General features: G+C 45.5%; 2 protein-coding genes across 10 annotated transcripts in view; one reads left to right on the forward strand and one right to left on the reverse strand.

Moving 5' to 3' along the window:
• Nucleotides 1-19,235, forward strand: part of BRAP (BRCA1 associated protein) — a 94,908-nt gene that overhangs the window by 23,460 nt on the left and 52,213 nt on the right. For 3 of the 6 annotated variants that reach the window (XM_078060960.1, XM_078060959.1, XM_078060961.1), the window contains exon 3: nucleotides 14,259-14,366. The exons of the other annotated variants lie outside the window; for them this stretch is intronic. In XM_078060960.1, the coding sequence (XP_077917086.1) occupies nucleotides 14,297-14,366 (70 nt within the window). In that variant the 5' untranslated portion in view covers nucleotides 14,259-14,296. The remainder of the gene's footprint in view (nucleotides 1-14,258; nucleotides 14,367-19,235) is intronic. 6 annotated transcript variants of the gene reach the window in all.
• The window catches only part of ACAD10 (acyl-CoA dehydrogenase family member 10), a 37,778-nt gene continuing 22,128 nt past the window's right edge, over nucleotides 3,586-19,235 (reverse strand). For 2 of the 4 annotated variants that reach the window (XM_078060956.1, XM_078060955.1), the window contains 5 exons: nucleotides 18,285-18,466; nucleotides 13,756-13,906; nucleotides 12,550-12,701; nucleotides 10,904-11,077; nucleotides 3,586-4,290 (listed from right to left, as the gene is read on the reverse strand). In XM_078060956.1, the coding sequence (XP_077917082.1) occupies nucleotides 4,121-4,290; nucleotides 10,904-11,077; nucleotides 12,550-12,701; nucleotides 13,756-13,906; nucleotides 18,285-18,466 (829 nt within the window). In that variant the 3' untranslated portion in view covers nucleotides 3,586-4,120. Of the gene's footprint in view, nucleotides 4,291-10,903; nucleotides 11,078-12,479; nucleotides 12,702-13,755; nucleotides 13,907-18,284; nucleotides 18,467-19,235 lie in introns of those variants that run through there. The other 2 variants (XM_078060957.1, XM_078060958.1) reach the window with 2 other exon arrangements.

Genomic DNA, 19,235 nt, shown 5'->3' on the forward strand with positions numbered 1-19,235 from the left:
AGTCAGCATCATCGGGCTGGAGAGAAAGCCTGCAGATTTGTGGGTGGGGTGAGCACGAGGAGGCCTGGGGTGTGGGGTCCTAGCTGTGATGGTGGCTGTCGGTTCACTCCCTGCAGTCTCCATATCCCAGACACCCCACATACCCCACCCTCCACCGTTGTTAGCATTACTAGGGTTGTAATGAATCTTCTAGAACATGCGCCGTGAACACAGGGGACTGAAGGATCCGTTAGCGTGCCTGATAGGAACCAGGCCCAGTACATGTGGCGGCAGCCTCAGCCGCTTTGATATGGTGCACAAGCAGACCCCCGAACCAGCTTCCCTACTGAGGGGACAAGTAACCCCAGATTTCTAAATGTAGCTCCTAGCCAGGTAACTAGGAAGTCTAGCCTGAGGGTCAGGAGCTCGGGCCTTCGTTCAGATTATCCAGTTTAGCACCATTCCTGACATACCTGCCGGGCAAGATATTTGATCAGTTTCTTCATCTGTGAAACGGGACATAACTACCCATCCATCAGTCAGGACTACTGAGTTGTAGCAGTAAACACCAAGTGTCGCTAACTAACAGGAAAAAAGGAACTGAATGGAAAGGTTCTCAGGAGCTCAGGTTAGAGAATGAGGCTCTGAAACAGACACCCTAGAGGATCACAGGGGACAGGACGCTCAGCAGTCCTCCTGAGGAATGAGTGAATGCCAATGTTTCTTCTTGAAAATACTGTTCACTCTCCCAATTCCGGACAGTCTGGCTGGCCTCGCTTGGTGCATGTGCCCACTTCTTGGCCAAGGAGGGCTGGACTGGCACCCTGAAAATTTGGCCACTGTATCCAAAGGGGGGAAAGGAGTGCCCCCAGATGAAACTGGGATGCTGCCACCGAGAAAGGGGACCGAACCCTAGGCAGCCCAAAGACCTAAGGAGGGTCCACAACGCCCACCTGACTGGGCTGTTTTAAGGGTTAAATGAGATGACACAGGGAATATGAAGTGTCTGACACAGAAGCCGACGGCTGCACTAAATGTTAGTGATCATGAATATAATCACCGTCACTTCTTCTTACGGGGAGGGGTCCAGCTAGCCTGACTTTTACACCGATTATCGGGCCTGGTCTAATGACGTATTTTCAGTATCAGTACATGCACTGGTCTCACCGTTTGTATTAAGCTCAGTAGCTCTGAATGCAATGACCAAGGAGCGAAAGGGCAGATTAATTGGAACAAATAAAGTAGGCTGGGGGCTGGGGAGTAAGAAGCAAGGGAGTTCTGAAGAGGCAGAATTAAGGAAATGGATCTAATTATGTCCTTGTGTATGTGTGGGGAACCCACAGAATTTGAACCCAGGAGCTCTGGACAGGAATCCAGACGCTAGTATTCCTAGCTGGACAAATCTCTGGACAAATCCGTTTCTTTTCCTTTAAATTGAGGTTAACAAGGCATACCTCACAGGATTTGTGAAATGCACCGGAAATGGCCAAATTCATCTTCCTATTTATGGGAGTAATGACACTTGGGATAAAAGCCATGAGCTACAGTTTCACCACTTTACCCACAAATCTTACTTATCATCATGTTCCCATTCAGATATAACTGGAAGTAGAAAGATCCCTACTCTAGGTTTTGCCTCGGCATTCCTTTTAGAGTCTGGAGGTGTTTGCATGAGTGTTTCCTTTTCTAGTGCTTCTGTGCCCTTGACCAGCTTACATTACATGCGCGAGGATGAAGTATGCTGGTGGGAAGCAGTGGTGGGAAGAGCAATTCACGCATTACTGATGGGGGCATAAATTAGTAAGCACCTTCCTGATCAAAACTTGGCAATATTTGGGCGCCTGGCTGGCTCAGTTGGTGGAGTGTGTGACTCTTGATCTCAGGGTTGTGAGTTTGAGCCCCATGTTGGGTGTAGAGATTACTTAAAAATTTAAAAATCTTTTTAAAAACCTTGGCAACATTTATTAAAACATTAAATGGTCTCATTCTTGGACCAGTATTTTTACTTAAAAGAATTTATCCTGTCGAGAAACAGTAAATGTACATAGAAATGCGTAAGAACATTCAATGCACCTTGCTTGCACAGGACCCAGACCACCTTCTTCTTTTTCTTTCTCTCTCTCTTTCTTTCTTTCTTAGTAGGCTCCATGCCCAGCGTGGAGCCCAACTCAGGGCTTGAACTCATGGCCCTGAGATCAAGACCTGAGCTGAGATCATGAGTCGGACGCTTAACCGACTAAGCCACCCAGGCACCCCAAATCACCTTCTTATGCTGGAGGACTCCCTCACTATATAAATTTTGATGGGATCAAGGCAGAGTCTCCTACTGCAGAATGTGAAGGGGGCCAGACATGCCCTCCTTCTCCCTGCTTCGTGGCAATGAAGGCATGGCCTTGGGACCTACTCCCCGGATCCCCTGCCCTCTGAAAATTCCCATCTCAAACTCCAGAGTCCTGAGGAAGCTTCCCAAAGAACCTCCCAGCCAGCTGCTCTTGTGATAGCCTTGGCCACACTCCCTGTGGCCTGTCTTTGCTTGACTTCTAAAGCTGGGTCTTCAGCCTCCCTGTCCATGTCAGCAGCTAGCTAATGTCCTTTGTTGCTTAAGTGATCCAGAATGATGTAGCCTGCCAAATGAGACACCCTCGGTGTCCCTCAGCCAAGGGGAGGATAGACAAATTACGTACACCCATACTGCGAAAACCCTGGACAGTCCCATCTCCAGGTGCTGATGTGTCATTAAATTAACTAAGCAAGTGGGAGATGCGAATGTATACAACAATCCCATTACAACATAGGAATATGTTAGTATGTAATAGAGAAAAGCAGCTGGGAGCCTAATACACCAAGCTGTTGACAGTAATTATTTCAGAGAGCAGAGAATTTTACAGAAGTCTTTCTATGTCATGAACTCTTTTTTATACTCTTGTCATGTTTGAGCTTTGGTTATTTTGCAATCGGCTTGTAACCAGAAAAAAGTGATAATGCCATTTTATTAAAAAGTAGGTGGTGCAAGACTGTTGAATCTCAGATCTGTACCTCTGAAACAAATAATGCAATATATGTTAAGAAAGAAAAAAAGAAGAAGAAGAATGTAGCAGGAGGGGAAGAATGAAGGGGGGGAAATCGGAGGGGGAGAAGAACCATGAGAGACGATGGACTCTGAAAAACAAACTGAGGGTTCTAGAGGGGAGGGGGTTGGGAGGATGGGTTAGCCTGGTGATGGGTATTGAGGAGGGCACGTTCTGCATGGAGCACTGGGTGTTATGCACAAACAATGAATCATGGAACACTATATCTAAAACTAATGATGTAATGTAGGGGGATTAACATAACAATAAAAAAAATTAAAAAAAAAAAAAAAAAAAAAGAAATAACCAAGTAAAAAAAAAAAAAAAAAAAAAAAAGTAGGTGGTGGCTGCATCATAGGCAAAATGTGTGCTCCTCCTGAAGATCTCAAATAACTTAAAAACTCACACAAGCCACGACTCCTCCTGACAAAGAACAGAAGGAATTTCCATTATCACTAACGTGGTGTCCCTGTCTGTCAACAGCTGGCAGTGGGCTCTAGCCCTCTGGCTTTGACATTACGGATTCTTAAAGAGAGACTTTATGAACTGATGCATTTTATTTCACATGGCTTCAAATTGACATAATACAAATATGCATAAAATAACGAGCCCACGTGTCCCGGGGCACGAACCACAGACGTGGCAGGTCCTCGGCCGGGGCTGAGTTACCCGGCGAGGACACGGTCTCACAGAAAGAGCCATGAAGTGAAAACTGAGGCATCTTAGAGCTGGCTCTTCCCGACAACGATGGAAAGCAAAGATAATTCACCTCGGCCCTCCCATCTCTTCCCTGCCTCCGAGGGGAACAGATGTGTCCAGTCAGGGAGCTGAGGTTCTGCCGTGTTGATGACATCTTACCAACTCTCCGTTGAGGTGTTCCACCGGCAGGGAAGGGGTGCGTCCCCCACTGAGGCTTGGTGAGTCCACAGCTCTGACGCAGTGGGGTGCTGCAGTCACAGGTACAGCCCCGAGTGGTGGGGAAAGGCCCTCTGGACAGATAACCAGAGCTCCCTTTGAGGCCTGAGCTGGGGAGGAGTCTGCGAAGACGATGTAACTGCTCGCGCGGGGGGTGCTCAGCAGGGGCTGTGACCAGCCTGAGTGTGGCAGGACCTCACTAGTGGTTTTGTGGCTGGCATCTCTTTGAAAACCCGGAACCCTTCTTTGACTGCAAAATCCCAGGCCAGGTTAGACATATATTCAGTCAGCTTTTCATTTTGTTCGGCGGCTGCCAAGCTTGCTTGCCCTAAGCAGAAGCAAAGAAAAACAGTGATTACTCCCAAACAACCCTTCCTAATAATGCTATTAGCAGCGACTATCATTTGCTGAGCACTTGCCACGTTCCAGACATGGTGCTAAGTGCTCTGCGTGTATGATTATAGCTCACTGAATTCCTGAAGCACGACGACGGTTTTATTCCCCACTTTACGGACAAGGATCTGGGTCTTAGAGAGGAGGCGTGCCCACGCTTCCATCAGTGGGCTGGGAGCCAGGAGTCAAGCTCAGCTGGACTGCTCCCTGCTCCTCCCCTCTAAAGAAACTAATGAAATCAGGAAGACCCCCGGTCGCTTCTGCTGTCACCAGTGGGCTATTGAGAGCCCTGCACTACCCTAAACTGTCCCTGCTGCAAAACTGTTACAGGGTCACTGGGGACCAGATTAGTGGCTGGTCTCTGGACCCCGCTCTGCACAGATCACTGCTCCCTTCTTTTTTAAATACATGCATCAAGGCATTTTTGGAGAAGGATTTTTTTAATGTAAAAATTTTTTAAGATTTATTTATTTCAGAGAAAAAGAGCAAGTGTGCACGTATTCTAGCACATGCATGCGTGCAAGGGGAGGGGAGACAGAGGGAGAGGGGAAGCAGACTCCCCGCTGAGCAGGGAGTCCACACGGGGCTCCATCCCACAACCCTGAGATCATGACCTGAGCTGAAACCAAGAGTTGGGCACCTAACTGACTGAGCCACCCAGGCGCCCCTTCATGTACATTTTTTAAAAAATTGAGGTATAGTGTATATACACCCTCTTTATAAAAGTGTACAATTCTGAGTTTTGTCAGGTAACCAGCACTGTCATCAAGATACAAAATATGCCCATCATCCCCAAATTTCCGTGGTGTCCCTTTGTAAACTCAATCCTTTGCCCCAGCCTCTGGCAACACTAATCTATTTCTTTTTTTTTTTTTTAATCTTTTTTTTGGATCTCTATTTCTGTAGTTGGTCTTTCCTGGAATGTCACAGAAGTATATACATCATAGGGCGTGTAGTCTTTCAGCGCGGCTTTTGGGATTCGGTGGACTGCATCTGACATCCACCCATGAAGTGTGTGTATTGTGTCCTTATCGTGAGCTTCTTTACAGCCAGCTCTCCTAGGTTATTTTTAGCCTTTCCACATTCTAAATATTTTTTTTTAAAGATTATATTTATCTATTTGACAGAGAGAAAGTGAGAAAGGGAACACAAGCAGGGGGAGTGGGAGAGGGAGAAGCAGGCTTCCCGCCAAGCAGGGAGCCCGATGCGGGGCTCGATCCCAGGACCCTGAGATCATGACCTGAGCCCAAGAGAGACGCTTAATGACTGAGCCACCCAGGCACCCCACCTTTCCACATTCTAAAGAGACTGTGTTTTCCTCATTCTCTTTGTATCAATAAATGGATCTTTGCGGAGGCCTGCTTTTCTCCTGGCCCCTGCTGTGGTCAGTTTCCCACGAGAGCCATTTTCACGCAAGTTTGGTGTTAAAGATACTATGCTATTCCTTACAAATGAGGAACCAGATCCATCTGCTACACAGCAGGGAATGCAGGCCACTGGACAAGTCTTTACTCAGCACCTGCTCGGTGCTAGGTACGGAGCCGGGCCCCGGGGGTGGGGGGGCAGTCAGGAACCAGACAGCCCCCTTCCTGGAGCCACATGCACACTGAGGACGGAGCACAAGAGGAGCGTGAAGCCACTCGCGTGGCACACAGGATCCTGAAACTGTCAAGTGGTGTCCTGATAGTTAATTGGGGACAATCCAATGCAGTTTATGGGTGTAGAGATTCCAGAATGGATAATTCAGAATCTACTCAGCCTATCCCCAGGCACAGAAGCAGGATCCAGTGAGAACACAGTGGTCCCCTAGAAAATGTCTACAGATAGTCAGGCCTGTTTGGTACCTCATGGACCCAGCAGCCCTCTCTTAATTAAATATTTCTGGTTAGCTTTCATTGCAAAGCCCTAACACAAATTAGGAAAGGGTGGTTAGAGCTAATGCTGCCTGGGGGAAGGGAAAATATGGTTTCCAAGAATTCCTGCTTATTGAGACCTCTATTATCAGATCAGAGAACGTTAAACTGGAAATCCTCTGGATGCTGATTTTCTCTGGACACTGTTTTGCTCACAACTTTGTATTTTGCTAGTATCACCCGGCACAGTACCTGGCTTAGTAGAGGTTCAGATACTAGTGAATGAATGATCAATTCCCCGACTGCAACTGCCTTTCTCGTTAGAATATGGGAACCTGGCTGAGGTCCACATGCTGCCACCAGGCTTGGGGTGTTGACGACCTCAAAGCTAAGACGTTCCTGCGTACTAGCAAACCTACTGCTGGGTTTCTTTCTAATCACATTTCATTTTGGAGAATTTCAAAGACACACACAACTGGAGCAAAGAGTATAATGAATCTGCAAGTGTCTATCATTCAGCTTCAACCATCATCAGAGCATGGCCAATCTTGTTTCATTCTCTGTCATCCCCATCCTCACTGCCCTGGGTTTTTCTGAAGTAAATCCCAAACATCGCATCATAGATGTAAATCTATGAATACTTCATTTATGTCTAATAACAAAGACTTAAAAACACACAACACCATCATCATGCTTAAAAAAGTTAACTATGCCTCCTTGAGGGGCACCTGGGTGGCTCAGTCGTTAAGCGTCTGCCTTCAGCTCAGGTCATGATCCCAGGGTCCTGGGATCAAGCCCCGCGTCGGGCTCCCTGCTCGGCAGGAAGCCTGCTTCTCCTTCTGCCACTCCCCCTGCTTCTGTTCCCTCTCTCGCTGTGTCTCTCTCTGTCAAATAAATAAACAAAATCTTAAAAAAAAAAAAAAAACTATGCCTCTTTGATGTCATCAACTGTCCAGTTAGAATTCAAATTTCACTATCTCATAAAAAAAATTTTTTTTTGAAGATTTTATTTATTTGACAGAGAGCAAGAGAGCACAAGCAGGGGGAACAGTAGAGGGAGAGGGAGAAGCAGGCTCCCCGCCAAGCAGGGAGCCCGATGCAGGGCTCGATCCCAGGCGCCTGAGATCATGACCTGAGCCGAAGGCAGACGCTTAACCATCTGAGCCACCCAGGCGCCTCTCATAAAAAAATTTTTTTATAATTTGTTTTTTCAAATAGGGATCTAAAGATTCAAATGCTATAATGGCTGATATGTCTTTTATTTATTTATTTTTTTTAAAGATTTATTTATTTATTTATTTGAGAGAGAGAGAGAGAGCACAAGAGGGGGGAGCGGGAGAGGGAGAAGCAGACTCCCTGCTGAGCAGGGAGCCCGATGCGGGACTCGATCCCGGGACTCCAGGATCATGACCTGAGCCGAAGGCAGTCGCTTAACCAACTGAGCCACCCAGGCGCCCCGCTGATGTGTCTTTTTTTTTTTTTTTTAAGATTTTATTTATTTATTCATTAGAGACAGAGAGAGAGAGGCAGAGGGAGAAGCAGGCTCCCAAGGAGCAGGGAGCCCGATGCGGGACTCGATCCCAGGGACCCTGAGATCATGACCTGAGCCGAAGGCAGACGCTTAACCATCTGAGCCACCCAGGCGCCCCGCTGATGTGTCTTTTAAATCTACCCCCTTTTTTAAGATTGATTGATTGATTGATTGATTGATTTTACGGGGAGAGAGAGAGAGAGAGAGCGCCAGAAAGGAGGAAGGAGGAGTAGAGGGAGAGGGAGAAAGAGAACCTGAGGCAGACTTCCCCTTGAGCGTGGAGCCCTATGTGGGTGCTTGGTACTTGATCTCACGACCCTGAGATCATGACCTGAGCTGAAACCAAGAGTCAGATGCTGGACACTCAACCGACTGAGCCACCCAGGTGCCCCTTAAGTCCCTTTTGATCTGCAGGTTCCATTTTCATCTTTTCTCTTCCCCCCTGACATTCATTTGTTGAAGAATCTGTGAAGTATCCCCGAATCTGGACTTGGTGAGCAGCTGTGCCCCAGGGGTCCTGTTTAACATGCTCCTCTGAACCCTATTTCCTGTGAGGTGGTAGTTAGCACTACAGACTCGGTCAGATCCAGGTCTGACTTTTGGGAGAAGCACCGGGAGGTACGTAATGTCTGGCCGTCTCTCTCTTGCTGATGTTAGCACCATTGATGCTTATTTTCCAGATCCATTAATGTATTAGGGGTGGATAATTGGTGATCTGTTAATTCTGTCATTCTGTCTGGGATGCTTCCCTAGAGAGAAGCTTTCGCTCATCAGTTACTTGGTTAGCCTGACCTAGAACTTGTATACGAAAGGCAGGATAAATCCTTGATTTTTTTTCTCCTTTATTTATCAATTTTTAGAATAATGGGTTGGTTCCCTGGTGTGCTCCAAAGCCACCAATGAGATTTTGACTCTTTTAAAAGTGTTGCTCTTTACTCATGGATGTAAACACACTTGATGGGTTTCCATCCATTTCTCTCCATCCTTACTGGTGCTCAGTGTATCCTGTCGTTAGCACGTGGGGGCCTGTTCAGGCTGACTCCTGGGTGCAGTAGATGTGACCCCAGTCGTCTTCCACAGCTCCCTCGCCTACTGGTATGACAAGTGCTCCAGGCTCACCTGCAGACGTCCTGCCCTTGACCTGAACACAGTCACTTCTCTAAGAAGTCCCAGTTCCTTTTGGTGGAAATGGAATTTAGAGATTATGACATGGGGAAAACTGGGAGTACAGAATGCTACTAGGATAGCCACCATTTCTAGGACTTTCTGGCAGGTTCTATGTGCTTTCTTTCTGCCCGTCTTCCTTTCCACATAGGAAGCAAACTGTAATCTGCCTTCTATCTTCTTTTTTTTTTTTTAAAGATTTTATTTATTTATTTGACAGAGAGAGAGCACAAGTAGGCAGAGTGACAGGTAGATGGAGAGGGAGAAACAGGCTCTCTGCTGAGCAGGGAGCCGGATGTGGGGCTCGATCCCAAGACCCCAGGATCATGACCTGAGCCGAAAGCAGCCGCTTAACGGACTGAGCCACCCAGGCGCCCCTGCCTTCTATCTTCTTAACTAATTTAGGAGAGAGATTATTTGATTTACTCTCCTATAAGATCTAGAATTAAAACCAGTAAGATTGTGCCATACTCTCATATATATACATATGTGTGTGTGTATATATATACGTAAACACTCTGTAGGTGATACGTTCGTTTATATATACATATCCGACTCAACTGTCGACACTTAACTTTTCTTCCCAGAAGTTCAGATGAACAAGATATAACGTAGAACTAACTCCCAGCTAGTTCAATAAAGCATTTTCCCATGTATGGAGAAGCACCATCTAAGAAAACATTATCTTTTTTCTCCTTCAGCAATCCTCTTACTGGGCAATTTGGCGACATTACAAATTTTAAAATGCACATAGTTTAACTTAGCAATTCTAATTCTGGGAATTTATCCTTCAGGTATATTCACACGTGTGAAAAAGGATGTTCACCAACCACCATTTGTGATTGCAAAAATGTGCAAACAATCCAAAAATATGTCATTAGGAGAATGGGTTAAATAAATTACGCTACATCCATACAATGGAACATACTATAGAAATCAAAAAGAATGATGTATATCTGCACATACTCATGTGGAAAGGTCTCTATGAAATATTGTTAAGTGCAAAAAAAAAGCAAGGAATGTATCTTATGTTGTTGTAAAGTATATATATGATAATCATATATATGTGTATATCCTATATGTACACACATCATATCCTATATGTATACATACACAAATATTTCATAGGAATTCTTAAGCATAAAAAATTTTAAAATCAAGGTACAAAAAATGCATGTAGGCTGATCACATTTTTGTAAAACTTAGAGAGAGAGAGGGACGCCTGGGTGGCTCAGTTGGTTAAGCGTCTGCCTTTGGCTCAGGTCACGATCCCACAGTCCTGAGATGGAGCCCAGCATCAGGCTCCTTGCTCTGCCGGGAGCCTGCTTCTCCCTCTCCCTCTCCTGCTCCCCCTGCTTGTGCTCTCTCTCTCCCTGGCAAATAAATAAATAAATAAATAAATAAATAAATAAATAAATAAAATCTTAAAAAAAACCTTAGAGATAAGATAGATACACAGAAAAAAATGGGGGGCCCATTAATGGTAGTATTTATCTTTAAGAAATGATACTGAGAAGAAAGGAAAATGATTTTGTATTTTTCTTTATGATTTAATTCTTATGTAGGTTTTTACTTTAATTTTTTTGTATGTTATGTTAATACTTTTTTAAATGTTTGGGCATGTGGGTGGCTCCATCGGTTGAGCTTCCGACTTGTGATTTAGGTTCAGGTCATGATCTCATGGGTCGTGAGCTCGAGCCTCAAGTCGGGCTCTGTGCTCAGTGGGGATTCTGCTTGAGATTCTCTCTCTCCCTCTGCCCTTCCCTCCACTTGCACATGCTCGCTCTCTCTCTCTAATGAATAAATAACTCTTAAAAATAATTTTTAAAAGTTTAAATGTTTTAAAGAATATATATATGTGCCATTAATGACAGATGGTTGAATTAACTGAATCTTGTAGAATTCTGGCAAACTGGTCCCTCCAAAGCCTCTGTGGCCACAGGGGGGTTCCTAGGGGGAGAAGCTGCGTGGCTGTGATTCCGACCCTGAGGCAGCATTACCTGGGAGCGAGCGCTTGTAGACTCCTTGCAGGGTTGCAGCCATGCGGAAAAAGGAGAAAGCCATGTAAAAGTTCCAGTCCTCAGGGGGAGGGATCTCCAAGTGATGGCAGTACATCCTGAAATACTCCTCTGCGGTAGGGATGCCCAGCTGAGTGAAATCACAGTCACGCAAACCTGAGGCGACAGACAGAGCCATCTCTGGGTGGGCAGTCAGTGACCTCCCCACCCCCCTGTGGCCGCAGGGATCTAAATTATGAAAATCATTTCCTCCCTTGGCAATGAGCTTCACAGCTAGTTCACAGGCTCAACTCCTTATTTCAGCAGCTCTTCTGCCCTCATAAGGCTGGGATCCCGGCTTGAAGCTATTCACAAATTGGCCCTCCAAAGTTTCAGACTAAATTGGCAGTAAAGGCAGGGCGCCTGGGTGGCTCAGTTGGTTAAGCGTCTGCCTTCGGCTCAGGTCATGATCCCAGCATCCTGGGATTGAGTCCCGCATGGGCTCCCTGCTCAGCGGGGCGTCTGCTTCTCCCTCTCCCTCTGCCCCTCCCCCCTTGCTCATGCTCTCTTGCTCTCTCTCTCTCTTATGAATAAATAAAATCTTTAAAAAAAATAAATTGGCAGTAAAGGAAGGAATAAGAGGCCTCCATTTCCATCTGGACCATAGTTCAGGGTGGATGCATATTATTTTCCATCAGCCATTTGATAAAAAATGGTACTGAAAGAAAAATCCTGATCCCGGGGCACCTGGATGGCTCAGTTGGTTAAGCATCCAACTCTTGATCTCAGCTCAGGTCTTGATCTCAGGGTCGTGAGTTCAAGACCCACACTGGGCTCCATGCTGGGCGTGGAGCCTACTTTAAAAAAAAAAAGATCCTGCCAAATTATGAAAAAAATAATTACAACAAATAAACATTTTTACTGATTTGCTTCATTTGTAACCTTCTCATGGCTTAGAAGCATGTAACACATTTTGTTCCTAGGACTTTGTCCAGGATACACCTTATAATATAGGCGAAGTTATTCCTACAAAGATGTTCACTGCCTTTTTTGTGAGGGTTGGGGGGAAGTAATATAAAAGAAATCAGAAACAAATTAAATATCCAAATATAATCAAATGTCTTAAGTTAATTCTATTCAATAAAATCCTATTCCATGATTAAAAATGATGCTGTAGAAAAAATACTTAATGGCATGAAAGCATGTCCAAAATACATAATTGAGAAAAGGCTGGCCACAAAATCATAGAATCGCGTTTTCATTTAAACAAACGTATGTACACACACAGAAAGATGAAAATGTTGGCAATGGTCATGTCTGGGTCTATCCACGACTTTAACTTTTCCTTTTGTTATCTGTTGGCTCCAACATTTTAAAATAAACTTGTATTTTTAATTTAGAAAATTAAATAGAAATTAGTTGTGTAAAAACATAAGAGGGGTCTGTGCACACATCCTTCTCACTTAAAATACACCCTACCATCTCCCCGCACTGATAGGAATGCATTCCAAGTACATTTTCCACCCAAACCACCAGGACCTCAATTTCATGCGCCCACACCAACAGCCATCACCGCTACCTTTGTGCCTCGGGTGTTCTGAGAATGGAGCTGCCTCGTTCCCTCCTCCTTGCCCCTGAGCAGTTCCTACCTCGCAGCAGGGAACCGGGAAAACTGGATGGCAGGTAGTGAGCCAGGCAGCTGAAGGCCACGTCCGCAAGGGGGTCGCCTAAGGTAGAGAGCTCCCAGTCAAGGACAGCAAGTACCTCAGCCTTCTCTGGATGGAACAGCAGGTTGTCCAACCTGAATAAGCCACAGAAGGAATGGAGAGACAGCTCTAAGGAAAACTGAGCACTGGGGCGTGTTCTGTGCTGGGTGTCTTCCATTTGCCCCTCCAAATGCACTCCGCACCCCCTTAGCCCCTCGGTGCCCCTGTCCACGAGCTCCCCTGCCCTCTGGCTCCAGTGGGCTCAGCCAATGAGGACACCAGCAGGAGACGGGGAAGGGGGCAGATGGCTGAGGGACGCTGTATTCCTCTCCGAGGGGCCAGTTTCGGTCAGGTAGCCCTCTCCACATAGCGATCCTCTCTGGGTTCTGGTAATCCCTCCTTCCCTGTGATGGGTTTAAAACAGGTCTGCAAGTTCTTGGACACTCCTTCCACAGAAGGAAGAGTCTAAGTCTTTGCTGCCTGAAGCAGTAGGCTTCTAACAATTATAACGCAGGTGGAAGTGATGCCAAGTGACTCCAGAGCCTCGCTCAGAAAAGGGCATCAGCTCCCAAACAGCGCTCTCTTGGAACACACACCTTTGCAGCTCTGAGCCCCCAGGGAAGCAGTCCAGATACCCAGAAGCCGCTATGCTGGAGAGACCGTGTGGGGACCACAAAGAGACAGAGAGAGGCCCAAGGCCCAGCTGTTCAGTCTTCTCTGCCCCAGGGCCAGGCACAGGAGCAACCCTCCAGGAGATCCCAGCGCCCAGCCTGACAGCCACCCCAGCTGAAACAAGTGATCCTGTCCCCAGACCGCAGATTCGTGAGCACAACAACTTCTGTCGTTGTTTGTAGCCGTGCGATTTGGGAGATTTTTATGTGGTCATAGTAACTGGAGCACCTGTGTGCACTTTCAAACCTGGGGGCAACAGGACAGCCCCCAGTCATAACGAATTATCTGGCCCCAAATGTCCACAGGCCAAGGTGGAGAGACCCTGCCTTAGAAGGTCATGCACACGTAGATCCTTTGTAAAGGGAATCCTCCTCAACTGTAAATTGGGCTCAGGCCAGCTGCTTAATTCCCTCTTCAACTGCCCTGGCCATCATTTTTCACATCTAGATATTCACCCCTCCTCATAGTCATGCTTACCTGAAGTCCCCATGCACCACCGTCGTATTCTGTCGCCTGGGAAGATGGTGGGGCAGCCACTGGATAAGCCTCTCCATCGCGGGGATGGTGCTGGTTTCTGAGGCTCGATACTGCTGAATCCAGGTTTGCACCTGCCGTGGAATATAGTCCCCTGAGGGAAAGAGAATTCGAACAGGTATGCCACTCTAACATCCTCCAAAGGTTCCAGAAAGTAACCAAAACAGTGAAAGCCCTGATAATGCTCTTCTGATGACCTATGAGTTTCTCACAGGATGCTCCCGCCACCGTGGCTGGATCAGTGTGATGCGGGTGTTGTTCCCAGCCACAAGGCCCGAAAACCTGATCCTTGGCCCTCTCAGACTTCCTACGAGCTTCCTAGCAGCCTTTAAGAAATCCCGTTTTGGCTGAACAACAGTGGTTGGCTAAATGCATGGACTCTGGGACCAAACTGCCTGGGTATGATTCCCAGTTCTGCCATTCTCTATCTTTGTGATCTCTGACAGGTCACTTAACATCTCTGTACCTCGGTTTTTCTTCATCAATGAGATGCTCCTCAGAGAGTTGTTGGGAGGATAAAATATGTAAAGCCCCTGGAGATGTTCCTGGCATGAGTAAGTACTACATGAGCATTTGTATCATTATTCAGTTGTTTGCTAAGAAACCCAAGAGATACCACCATTGAGAAACTTTTGAGTTATATCTGGGACGGGACGCTGGAAGAAGTTCTGAAGTCAGCTCGGCTCAGTCAGGGTCTTCAGTTGATTTAACCTCTCCAAGCCTCCCTTGCTTCTTCTGTATGAATGTACTGACACCTAAATTCCATAGGACTGTTGTGAAGGCTAACCAAAATCCATACGTAACAGGCCAAATACTGAGCTGCACAGACGGCCACTCAATGAATGGTGGCCATTATTATTGTCCTGATTATTGTCAACTGACAATTATTGTCACTGTTAATATAATTAATAAACGTGTCAGCTCCCTGGCTCTAAGCCAAGCCTCCATCCCTCAGCTGAGAGAAAAATGGGCCCCAGAGGCTGAAGGGTTTGAAGACAAGATTAGAGAGATCAAGCTCCTTCTGTGGAGTCCGCTGCACAGCTGGAACGTCTAGACACCTGTCCTTTGCAAGATCTAGTTGGGCCATGAGAAGTGGAGGTCAAAGTCCACAGGAATGTAATCCAAAACAAATCAAGCCTTTAGACGTAACTTCTAGTTTTCAGAATCATAGGAAACAGAAGACAGAAGTAAATGAAACCATAGGAAATAATCAAGACAAATATATAAACCACTGACTTGGTCTGTTAAAAAATTCATTGAAAAAAACAGGTTGTGCAGGGACTGTTCTAGATTCCTTGATCAGATCCCGATTTATCGGGGGAAAAAATTCATTTATAAAAGATATAAGGGGAGGGGCACCTGGGTGGCTCAGTCAGTTAAGCATCTGACTCTTGATTTTGGCTCAGGTCATGATCTCAGGATCCTGAGATTAAGCCCCACATCGGGCTCCACGCTCAGTGTGGAGTCTACTTGAGATTCTCTCCCTCTGCCCCTCCCCACCACTCTCTCTCTCTCTCTCTAAAATAAATAAATAAATCTTTTTAAAAAAAGATATAACAGGATAACTGATGAAATGGATCTGAATATGGACTGGGTTTTAGATATTCAGGGAAAATTGTAAATTTTCTTGGATGCGATAATGGTATGGGGGAATGTCCTTATTTTTAGGAAATGCCTACTGAAGTATTTAGGAGTCAAGTGTTAGGGTCTCTACAACTTTGTTAAATATATATTATTGTTAAATACATATATATATTATTATATATTTAAACACATATATATATTTAAAGAAAGAGAGAAACAGAGGGAGAGGGAAAGAGAGAAGCGAATATGGCAAAAGTTAACCATATAGTAGTGGGCATATAGTTATTCATTGTACTATTTCACATTTCTGTAAGTTTGAAAATTATTATAATAATAAGTCAAATCCAAAAACCACAGGAGCTGAGCCAGGGAGCCTGGGTGGCTCAGTTGGTTAAACGTATGACTCCTGGTTTTGACTTAGGTCATGATCTCAGGGTCGTGGGATCGAGCCTTGCCTGGAGATCCACAGTCAGTGAGGAGTCTGCTTAAGGATTCTCTCTGTCTCCCTCTGCCCCTCCCCCAGCTCACAGGCACACATGCACACTCTCTCTTTCTGTCGAAATAAAGAAATCTTTAAAAAAAAAAAAACCATACACAGGAGTTGAGCCTTTGTGAAAGGAGCCTTTCAGGAAAATCTATATGGATTTGGGAGCTTCCACCCCAAACACACCAACTAGCGCTGCACACATTCCTTTCTCACGGGAAACAGACACGGCTGCCCCTGTGTCTCTGGCTCTATTGGCCACTGGTCTATCAGGCCGCCAAGGCACCGAAACATCCTTCCTCCAGCAGACTGCCCCTCTGGGATAAGAAAAGAGGATTATGTGCTCCCTGCAGGTCATTGGTGGTAGAAAGGTTCTTTATGGTAACTGGACTGTACCTAAAGGATCTTTGTCAAAAGTCCCTCTTAATTAGAAATCATGTTTGTGTGCAATCTCTCTTTTTTTTTAATAAATGCAAATGTGTACTCTTGAATAGATAATACATTCCCATGGCTTGGAATAAAGTGACAGAAGGATGTACAGTAGTCTTTCTCCCACCCTCTGCCCAGCCACTCAGCTCTTCTTACCCAAAGGCAACCCATGTGACCAGTTTCTTGGAGATACTCACTTGTGCAAGCAAATATTTAAATGTATCTGAATATGTAAATTTATTTAAATATGCCACCCTTTGCACAAAGGTAGTAGCTATTTATAGCCAATGCCCTGCCCAGCAGCTGGATCCCTGACACCACCAGAGAAATTGCAGGTTTCTTGAAAAGGAAGATCTGATGCCTCTGTAGCTGGATCAGTGAACGTGAAGCATGATGAAGCTGCTGTATGCTATTAGGCTCAAAACACGGCCAGTGGCCCTTGGGTCACATGAAATCACATCGGATTTCTGCTCTGCCTCTTTGTGCTAAGAGGTCAGTGGAAAGAGCATCAAAACAGTCTACTTTAAAAATAAAAGGCAAAGGATCCACTCAGACAGCACATGGGAGGGACTTCCATAAGCTGTTGTCTCTCCAGGACAGGATGTCACACTGCCCATCACTGCATCTGCCTGAGGCTTCATCTTCATTCAAAGCACTGGGGTAGCCATGGCAGCAAAGGACGGTTTTTTTAACCCAACCTTTACTATTGAGAAAACGATGACAAAGTAAGGTGACTTGCCCAACGTCCCTGACAAATTAGCATCCAACTTCTGCTCCAGTGCTCTTTCCATCTTGAAAAAATGGATCAATATGGACAACATGTGTTGTCTTTGCCTACTGGCCTTTTTACTGGTGACTAGGTCTGCCAGATAAAATACGGGATACCCAGTTAAATGTGAATTTCAGATAAACAACAAATAAATTTTTATTTCCAAATGAGGTGGAGGTTACTACTAGAGTTGGTATCTCTAGTCAACAGGTTAGAATATGGAGGGGGGGATGGCATGGATCTGGCTGTACTTAAAGGGATGGGGAGAACCCCCCAGTTTGGGCTGGGAAGTCAGCAAGCTTTCTCTGTGGTAGCAAAGTGTTTCAAACTGATTACTTGTGGGGACTCAGCTAATGTGCCTGTGGAGAGGTGGGGCTTTAGGTGACTTGGCAGAAATGGCAGGAAGGTGATGTACACAGGAGACATACTACAGCCTCTGATGTGGTCCTACAGAAAACACGTTTTGGTTAAAAGCAGAGAAAGAAAAAAACACAGCTTAGCTGGGGGATTCTTTTTGACTATAGCCAAGAATACATACTGGTCAAGAGTCAAATACTCTTGAGCTTTGCAGGGCAGAAAAAGTGAAATTCTTTGGCTCATGCTAAAGTTTGTGCATGGAGACAGTTGGTGATGGTGGTTTTAAAATTGTGTGTGTCTGTCACATTTATAGACTGCTACACTTCAATACACCTGACTTAGAAAGAAAGAGAAAGAAAGAAAGAAAGAAAGAAAGCAAGAAAGAAAGAACGACACTAACAATGAGGATGAAGAACAACTGGAACTCTCAGACAGTAAAAAAACAAGCAGAAACAAACTCTACAAACAAAATACCTTGGCATAATGGCATTTTAAAAGTCTATCCCCTGTTGAAAGAATATTTAGGGGAAAGAGTGAACAACAGAAGAAGGTATCTTAAATACTCTTGGCCAGTACCAGAAAAAATAAAGACTGAAATGGTCCAGCAAGATCAAAGTTGCAGGGAAGAGAGATTCTGTAGGCCGTGAAGGGACGTATCCAAGGATAATATATCTAGGTAAATGACACCTCCATTAAAATGAAACTGGATTTCCAAGTAGGGGGCTAAGAAGCCCACCTCACATTTAGCAAACACTAGGTGCATTAATACCCTGACATGATGCAAATCCTGAAAACAGGGGCACCAATGAGGAACTCATCAGCACAAAAGACAAATGGCCTCTTGCTCACCGTGTTTCCCATAGTCTTCTAGGCCTGCAGCCTTGAGGTCCACACTGTGAATTTTGCACAAGACTCTGTTCATGGCAGTGTATATGGCCCGCCTCTGGCTGGGCTCCAAGCCTGGCAGAGAGGGGTCTCTGTAGATGAGGCCTGGGCAGTATTCCATTACATAGAAGGGAGTGCCAATGACCCTGGGAAGGACACAGACAGGGGGTTTCAGTGGTCCAGCTCATAATATGGCAGGCTGTTAGTCATGGCATTGCTTTTTTTTTTTTTTTTTAAGATTATTTATTTTAGAGAGCGTGTGCACATGAGAGAGAAGGGGGAGGGACAGAGAGAGAGAGAGAGAGAATCCTCAAGCAGACTCCCCACTGAATGTGGAGCCCAACGTGGGGCTCAATCCCAGGACCCTGAGATCATGACCTGAGCTGAAAAGAGCCAGCCACTCAACAGACTGGGCTACTCAGGTGCCCCAGCATTGCTCTTTCTGTGTGTTTGCTCCAAGTGCTGGGGAAGGAGTTCAGACCCAGAGTGCTGGACATTTCCTTTCCTTCATACATCAGCACAGAGGGTTAGAAGTACCCCATCCCCAAACCAATCCACACACACAGCCCTGTCTATACGTTTTTGCCAGCATGTTTCTCTTCTGTTTGGTCCACTCGTGGAAGCCACGGGAATGGAGATTAAGTGTGATAATGGAGGAAAGCAGCATGTTGAGAGGGGGACTTCGGAGCCATACAGAACCAGGTTTAAATCCCATCTCTGCCCCTTCCTAGCAGTGTGATCATGAGAGACTTACTAACCCTTTCTGGGTTTTGTTGTTTTAATCTGTAAAACTTCAAAGGGTTGTTTTAAGAATTAGGGGAGCAAATATACATGGATTGCCTGGTTCCAATGAGGCTTCAATAAATATCCCTTCTTCTTATTGATGTTATTTCTATCATTATCTGGTAGTGTGAG

This window comes from Halichoerus grypus, chromosome 13 (genome assembly GCF_964656455.1).
Source record: "Halichoerus grypus chromosome 13, mHalGry1.hap1.1, whole genome shotgun sequence".
NCBI lineage: Eukaryota > Metazoa > Chordata > Mammalia > Carnivora > Phocidae > Halichoerus > Halichoerus grypus.